The sequence below is a fragment of the Engystomops pustulosus genome, chromosome 8 (genome assembly GCF_040894005.1).
Source record: "Engystomops pustulosus chromosome 8, aEngPut4.maternal, whole genome shotgun sequence".
Taxonomy (NCBI): Eukaryota; Metazoa; Chordata; class Amphibia; order Anura; family Leptodactylidae; genus Engystomops; species Engystomops pustulosus.
Genome location: NC_092418.1, coordinates 35821321 through 35830083, shown reverse-complemented (window position 1 = coordinate 35830083; position 8763 = coordinate 35821321). Strand labels below are relative to the sequence as shown.

The window sequence follows — 8763 nt, the reverse complement described above, 5'->3', positions numbered from 1 at the left end:
TGGCCGATCTCCGACTTTTACACCTTTTTACATAACATAAAAAATGAAATTAAAAATGATCAAAATGTCGCACAGACCTCAAAATGGTAGCAATGAAAACGTTGCCTCATTTCGCAAAAAATGACCCCTCACACATCTCCGTGCGCCAAAGTATGAAAAAGTTATTAGCGTCAGAAGATGGCAAAAAAAATTTTCTTTTTTTGTACACATTCGTTTAATTTTTGAAAATGTATTAAAACACAATAAAACCTATATATTATTTGGAGCGAAGAGTGAAAGTCGTAAAAACTGAGCCCACAAGAACGTGACGCACGTGCGTTTTTTTTTCACTTTTTCCACATTTGGAATTTTTTTTCAGCTTCGCAGTAGACGGCATGTTAAAATAAATAACATTACGGGAAAGTAAAATTTGTTACGCACAAAATAAGCCCTCACACAGCTCTGTACACGGAAAAATGAAAAAGTTATGGATTTTTGAAGTTGGAAAGCGAGAAATGAGCCGAAAAACCCTGCGTTAATGCATAATAAAAGAAAAAAAGAAAGGAAAAAAGAAAAACTCCATGCAGTAATTCCTCCGTGCGGATAGATGGCAGCACTTCATAGCAGCAGCGCTGCTCTCTATAGAATCGTGGCTATAGTAACAACCTAAGCTTCAGCCTTCGGCCTGAGCCGGATTGGTGCGCGCATGCGCGGAAGAGTCCGGTGGCCGGCAGGTGACACCTCTCGCCTGTGTCAGCGGAAAGCAGGCGGATCGTAACAACGTGCTGCGCGGGCCGGGAGAGGGGAACCAACCGACGGGGACATGTACGGGGGGCGGCATGGCGCGGCCCTGCTGTGGACGGTGCTGTGCGCCCTGTGCCTGCACTGCGGCCGGGGAGCCGACGACATCGTGGTGGGCTGCGGGGGCTTCGTCAAGTCTGACGTGGACATCAACTATTCGCTGATCGAGGTGGGTGCGAGGCTTGAGGGGGACACACCGCACTGTGGTGCCGGGGCGCCCGGATGTCAGGAGCGGCCTCCATTCATTCCCTGCCCTCTCCTTGTCATCTGACCTCTGAACCCTGAGGACATGGAGCCTGCCCCGGGGTCACACACGGATCTCTACACAGGGGGGTGGCCATTAGTCACCAGTCAGCAGACTACTATTGCTCTTATGTTATAAATAACCCCCCTCATGTACAATAATAACCTCCCAGATATAATAATACACCCTCCTGTACAGTAATACCCCCCCAGATATAACAATACCCCCTCCTGTACAGTAATACCTCCCAGATATACTACCCCCTCATGTACAGTAATACCCCACACATATAATACTACCCCCTCCTGTACAGTAATACCCCCACATATAATAATACCCCCTCATGTACAATAATAACCTCCCAGATATAATACCCCCTCCTGTACAGTAATACCTCCCATATATAATACTACCCCCTCCTGTACAGTAATACCTCCCATATATAATACTACCCCCTCCTGTACAGTAATACCTCCCATATATAATACTACCCCCTCCTGTACAGTAATACCCCCACATATAATAATACCCCCTCCTGTACAGTAATACCCCCACATATAATAATACCCCCTCCTGTACAGTAATACCTCCCATATATAATAATACCCCCTCCTGTACAGTAATACCCCCACATATAATAATACCCCCTCCTGTACAGTAATACCTCCCATATATAATACTACCCCCTCCTGTACAGTAATACCCCACACATATAATAATGCCCCCTCCTGTACAGTAATACCCCACACATATAATAATACCCCCTCCTGTACAGTAATACCCCCACATATAATACTACCCCCTCCTGTACAGTAATGCCCCCACATATAATAATACCCCCTCCTGTACAGTAATACCCCCACATATAATAATACCCCCTCCTGTACAGTAATACCTCCCATATATAATACTACCCCCTCATGTACAGTAATACCCCACACATATAATAATGCCCCCTCCTGTACAGTAATACCCCACACATATAATAATGCCCCCTCCTGTACAGTAATACCCCACACATATAATAATACCCCCTCCTGTACAGTAATATCCCACACATATAATAATACCCCCTCCTGTACAGTAATACCTCCCACTTATAATACTACCCCCTCCTGTACAGTAATACCCCACACATATAATAATACCCCCTCCTGTACAGTAATACCTCCCACATATAATAATACCCCCTCCTTTACAGTAATATCCCACACATATAATAATGCCCCCTCCTGTACAGTAATACCCCACACATATAATAATACCCCCTCCTGTACAGGAATACCCCACACATATAATAATACCCCCTCCTTTACAGTAATACCCCACACATATAATAATACCTCCCACATATAATAATACCCCCTCCTTTACAGTAATACCCCCCACATATAGTAATACCCCCTCCTGTACAGTAATACCCCCCACATATAGTAATACCCCCTCCTGTACAGTAATACCCCCCACATATAATAATACCCCTCCTGTACAGTAATACCCCCCACATATAATAATACCCCTCCTGTACAGTAATACCCCCCACATATAATAATACCCCCTCCTGTACAGTAATACCTCCCACATATAATAATACCCCCTCCTGTACAGTAATACCTCCCACATATAATAATACCCCCTCCTGTACAGTAATACCTCCCACATATAATAATACCCCCTCCTGTACAGTAATACCTCCCACATATAATAATACCCCTCCTGTACAGTAATACCTCCCACATATAATACTACCCCCTCCTGTACAGTAATACCCCCACATATAATAATACCCCCTCCTGTACAGTAATACCCCCACATATAATAATACCCCCTCCTGTACAGTAATACCCCCCACATATAATAATACCCCCTCCTGTACAGTAATACCTCCCACATATAATAATACCCCCTCCTGTACAGTAATACCTCCCACATATAATACTACCCCCTCCTGTACAGTAATACCTCCCACATATAATACTACCCCCTCCTGTACAGTAATACCCCCACATATAATAATACCCCCTCCTGTACAGTAATACCCCCCACATATAATAATACCCCCTCCTGTACAGTAATACCCCCCACATATAATAATACCCCCTCCTGTACAGTAATACCTCCCAGATATAATAATACTCCCTCCTGTACAGTAATACCTCCCAGATATAATAATACTCCCTCCTGTACAGTAATACCCCCACATATAATAATACCCCCTCCTGTACAGTAATACCCCCCACATATAATAATACCCCCTCCTGTACAGTAATACCTCCCACATATAATACCCCCTCCTTTACAGTAATACCCCCCACATATAGTAATACCCCCTCCTGTACAGTAATACCCCCCACATATAGTAATACCCCCTCCTGTACAGTAATACCCCCCACATATAGTAATACCCCCTCCTGTACAGTAATACCCCCCACATATAATAATACCCCTCCTGTACAGTAATACCCCCCACATATAATAATACCCCTCCTGTACAGTAATACCCCCCACATATAATAATACCCCCTCCTGTACAGTAATACCTCCCACATATAATAATACCCCCTCCTGTACAGTAATACCTCCCACATATAATAATACCCCCTCCTGTACAGTAATACCTCCCACATATAATAATACCCCCTCCTGTACAGTAATACCTCCCACATATAATAATACCCCCTCCTGTACAGTAATACCTCCCACATATAATAATACCCCCTCCTGTACAGTAATACCTCCCACATATAATACTACCCCCTCCTGTACAGTAATACCCCCACATATAATAATACCCCCTCCTGTACAGTAATACCCCCACATATAATAATACCCCCTCCTGTACAGTAATACCCCCCACATATAATAATACCCCCTCCTGTACAGTAATACCTCCCACATATAATAATACCCCCTCCTGTACAATAATACCTCCCACATATAATACTACCCCCTCCTGTACAGTAATACCCCCACATATAATAATACCCCCTCCTGTACAGTAATACCCCCACATATAATAATACCCCCTCCTGTACAGTAATACCCCCCACATATAATAATACCCCCTCCTGTACAGTAATACCCCCACATATAATAATACCCCCTCCTGTACAGTAATACCCCCCACATATAATAATACCCCCTCCTGTACAGTAATACCCCCCACATATAATAATACCCCCTCCTGTACAGTAATACCTCCCAGATATAATAATACTCCCTCCTGTACAGTAATACCTCCCAGATATAATAATACCCCCTCCTGTACAGTAATACCTCCCAGATATAATACTCCCTCCTGTACAGTAATACCCCCACATATAATACTACCCCCTCCTGTACAGTAATACCCCCACATATAATAATACCCCCACATATAATAATACCCCCTCCTGTACAGTAATACCCCCACATATAATAATACCCCCACATATAATGCCCCCTCCTGTACAGTTATACCCCCCAGATATAATAATACCCCTTCCTGTACAGTAATACCCCCCAGATATAATAATACCCCCTCCTGTACAGTAATACCTCCCAGATATAATAATACCCCCTCCTGTACAGTTATACCCCCCAGATATAATAATACCCCCTCCTGTACAGTAATACCCCCCAGATATAATAATACCCCCTCCTGTACAGTAATACCCCCCAGATATAATAATACCCCCTCCTGTACAGTAATACCCCCCAGATATAATAATACACCCTGCTGTATAGTAATACCTCCCACATATAATTATACTATATTATAGTATTATATTATAGTAATACCCTTCACATATAATAATAATACCCCCTGCTGTATATTTATACCCTCCATATATAAAAATACCCCCCTGATGTACAGTAATACTCCCCTACTAATAGCTGAAGCTGTAATTCCCGATACAGAGATTTCCGCTCTGCTACAATACCCCTGTTCTACTACCCCTTTCTATGCTGTAATACCCTCCTTCATATAATACCCCCTTCCTCTAACGTAATACCTTCCACCTATAATAATACCCCCTTCCTCTACAGTAATACCCCAGACAGTACAGTTATAGCAATGCCCCACTTGCATCATATATAGTAAGACCCCTTCTCTTAAAGATAACACCTTCCTCATATCCAGTAGTATCTCATCCCCTCGTGTACAGGGGTGCCCTCTCTGTGTACAGGGGTGCCCTCTCTGTGTACAGGGGTGCCCTCTCTGTGTACAGGGGTGCCCTCTCTGTGTACAGGGGTGCCCTCTCTGTGTACAGGGGTGCCCTCTCTGTGTACAGGGGTGCCCTCTCTGTGTATAGGGGTGCCCTCTCTGTGTATAGGGGTGCCCTCTCTGTGTACAGGGGTGCCCTCTCTGTGTACAGGGGTGCCCTCTCTGTGTACAGGGGTGCCCTCTCTGTGTACAGGGGTGCCCTCTCTGTGTACAGGGGTGCCCTCTCTGTGTACAGGGGTGCCCTCTCTGTGTACAGGGTTGCCCTCTCTGTGTACAGGGGTCACCATTATTTATGAACTCTTGGTATTGTTTGCATCATATAACTTAGAGCTCCTGTGCTATAAAGTAGCTGTAGATCTGGTCTCTCTTTGGGGGTTCTGCCCACGACTGTGTACACCCTGAGCATGCATGTTCCCAGAAGGGAAAGGGGTGCACAGCCTCTGCTGAGAATAATAGGATTGGGCATGTTGGATTCCAACAGTGTGACCTCCCCCTATTCCTGTACATCTGTTATGGTGGGGAGGACTTAACAGATTTACTACAAGACTCCATGTCCAGTGAGAAGCAGTATACAGGATATTTTACCAGTCTTATGTGCGGGGCTGCACCAGTACTTCATATGGGTCACATGTATCTGCAGTGCTACGTGATAAGCCCAGTACTTGTGCAGCCTAGAAAGGAGTGGTAATTGTGTGTGATTTCTGAGCACTGCGCGCCATGGACGGGCGCCTTTATTGGTCTAGTGTCTGTTTTTATAAAGTAATAATAGCAGTAATGACATCAAATATGAATAATATAATAATCTTCCTTCACTTACAGATAAAGTTATATACCAAGCAAGGCACCCTGAAATACCAGACTGACTGCGCCCCGAACAATGGATACTTCATGATTCCTCTTTACGACAAGGTGAGGACACTATAGTGCTGTATATAGCTATTGGCTACATGCAGGGTCAGTGCTGTATACAACTATAGGCTACATTGAGGGTCAGTGCTGTATATAGCTATAGGCTACATGGAGGGCCAGTGCTGTATACAACTATAGGCTACATGGAGGGTCAGTGCTGTATATAGCTATAGGCTACATGGAGGGTCAGTACTGTATATAGCTATAGGCTACATGGAGGGCCAGTGCTGTATACAACTATAGGCTACATGGAGGGTCAGTGCTGTATATAGCTATAGGCTACATGGAGGGTCAGTGTTGTATATAGCTATAGGCTACATGGAAGGTCAGTGCTGTATATAGCTATAGGCTACATGGAGGGCCAGTGCTGTATATAGCTATAGGCTACATGGAGGGTCAGTGCTGTATATAGCTATAGGCTACATGGAGGGCCAGTGCTGTATATAGCTATAGGCTACATGGAGGGTCAGTGCTGTATATAGCTATAGGCTACATGGAGGGTCAGTGTTGTATATAGCTATAGGCTACATGGAGGGTCAGTGCTGTATATAGCTATAGGCTACATGGAGGGCTAGTGCTGTATATAGCTATAGGCTACATGGAGGGCCAGTGCTGTATATAGCTATAGGCTACATGGAGGGCCAGTGCTGTATACAACTATAGGCTACATGGAGGGTCAGTGCTGTATATAGCTATAGGCTACATGGAGGATCAGTGCTGTATATAGCTATAGGCTACATGGAGGGCCAGTGCTGTATACAACTATAGGCTACATGGAGGGTCAGTGCTGTATATAGCTATAGGCTACATGGAGGGTCAGTGTTGTATATAGCTATAGGCTACATGGAGGGTCAGTGCTGTATATAGCTATAGGCTACATGGAGGGCCAGTGCTGTATATAGCTATAGGCTACATGGAGGGCCAGTGCTGTATATAGCTATAGGCTACATGGAGGGTCACTGCTGTATATAGCTATAGGCTACATGGAGGGTCAGTGCTGTATATAGCTATAGGCTACATGCAGGTCCAGTGCTGTATATAGCTATAGGCTACATGGAGGGCCAGCGCTGTATATAGCTATAGACTACATGGAGGGCCAGCGCTGTATATAGCTATAGGCTACAAGGAGGGTCAGTGCTGTATATAGCTATAGGCTACATGGAGGATCAGTGCTGTATATAGCTATAGGCTACATGCAGGTCCAGTGCTGTATATAGCTATAGGCTACATGGAGGGCCAGTGCTGTATATAGCTATAGACTACATGGAGGGCCAGCGCTGTATATAGCTATAGGCTACATGGAGGATCAGTGCTGTTTATAGCTATAGGCTACATGGAGGATCAGTTCTGTATATAGCTATCGGCTACATGGAGGGCCAGTGCTGTATATAGCTATAGGCTACATGGAAGATCAGTGCTGTATACAGCTATAGGCTACATGCAGGGCCAGTGCTGTATATAGCTATAGGCTACATGGAAGATCAGTGCTGTATACAGCTATAGGCTACATGCAGGGCCAGTGCTGTGTATAGCTATAGGCTACATGGAGGGCCAGTGCTGTATATAGCTATAGGCTACATGGAGGGCCAGTGCTGTATATAGCTATAGGCTACATGGAGGGCCAGTGCTGTATATAGCTATAGGCTACATGGAGGGCCAGTGCTGTATATAGCTATAGGCTACATGGAGGGCCAGTGCTGTATATAGCTATAGGCTACATGGAGGGCCAGTGCTGTATATAGCTATAGGCTACAAGGAGGCTCAGTGCTGTATATAGCTATAGGCTACAAGGAGGCTCAGTGCTGTATATAGCTATAGGCTACATGGAGGGCCAGTGCTGTATATAGCTATAGGCTACATGGAGGGCCAGTGCTGTATACAACTATAGGCTACATGGAGGGCCAGTGCTGTATATAGCTATAGGCTACATGGAGGGCCAGTGCTGTATATAGCTATAGGCTACATGGAGGGCCAGTGCTGTATATAGCTATAGGCTACAAGGAGGCTCAGTGCTGTATATAGCTATAGGCTACAAGGAGGCTCAGTGCTGTATATAGCTATAGGCTACAAGGAGGCTCAGTGCTGTATATAGCTATAGGCTACAAGGAGGCTCAGTGCTGTATATAGCTATAGGCTACAAGGAGGCTCAGTGCTGTATATAGCTATAGGCTACAAGGAGGCTCAGTGCTGTATATAGCTATAGGCTACATGGAGGGCCAGTGCTGTATATAGATATAGGCTACAGGGAGGGTCAGTGCAGTATATAGCTATTGGCTACTTGGTGGGGTCAGTACCTGTGTATGGAGCAACACATCCAGGCAGTAAAGCTGCAGAGGTCTGTGTAACCATGTGTGTGCTGTTAGTAGCAGCAGGACTGTGAACATGCATAGTTTGACCCATTCACCATCTCTGCTGTCCTCTCTCCTACCATAGGGGAAATTGCTGGACAATAGCTGGAAGATTTTCCTTCCATTATTTCCTGTTATTAAAAAAAATAAATACAGCAAGACTGTGTGTATCTGTCACATGTTGTGAAATGTTTTTGTTTACATTGCTGTCAAATTATAAAGAACCAATGCCCAAAATATATACTACATCATAATGTATCCTAGTAAATACATTA

At 44.6% G+C, this 8763-nt stretch overlaps 1 protein-coding gene across 1 annotated transcript in view; it reads left to right on the top strand.

Annotated features, from left to right (window-relative positions):
* Positions 1 to 666: 666 nt before the first annotated feature.
* The window catches only part of LOC140075129 (BOS complex subunit NOMO3-like), a 31791-nt gene continuing 23694 nt past the window's right edge, over positions 667 to 8763 (top strand). The window contains exons 1-2 of the mRNA XM_072120642.1: positions 667 to 949; positions 6051 to 6140. Coding sequence (XP_071976743.1) covers positions 803 to 949; positions 6051 to 6140 — 237 coding nt within the window. The 5' untranslated portion in view covers positions 667 to 802. The remainder of the gene's footprint in view (positions 950 to 6050; positions 6141 to 8763) is intronic.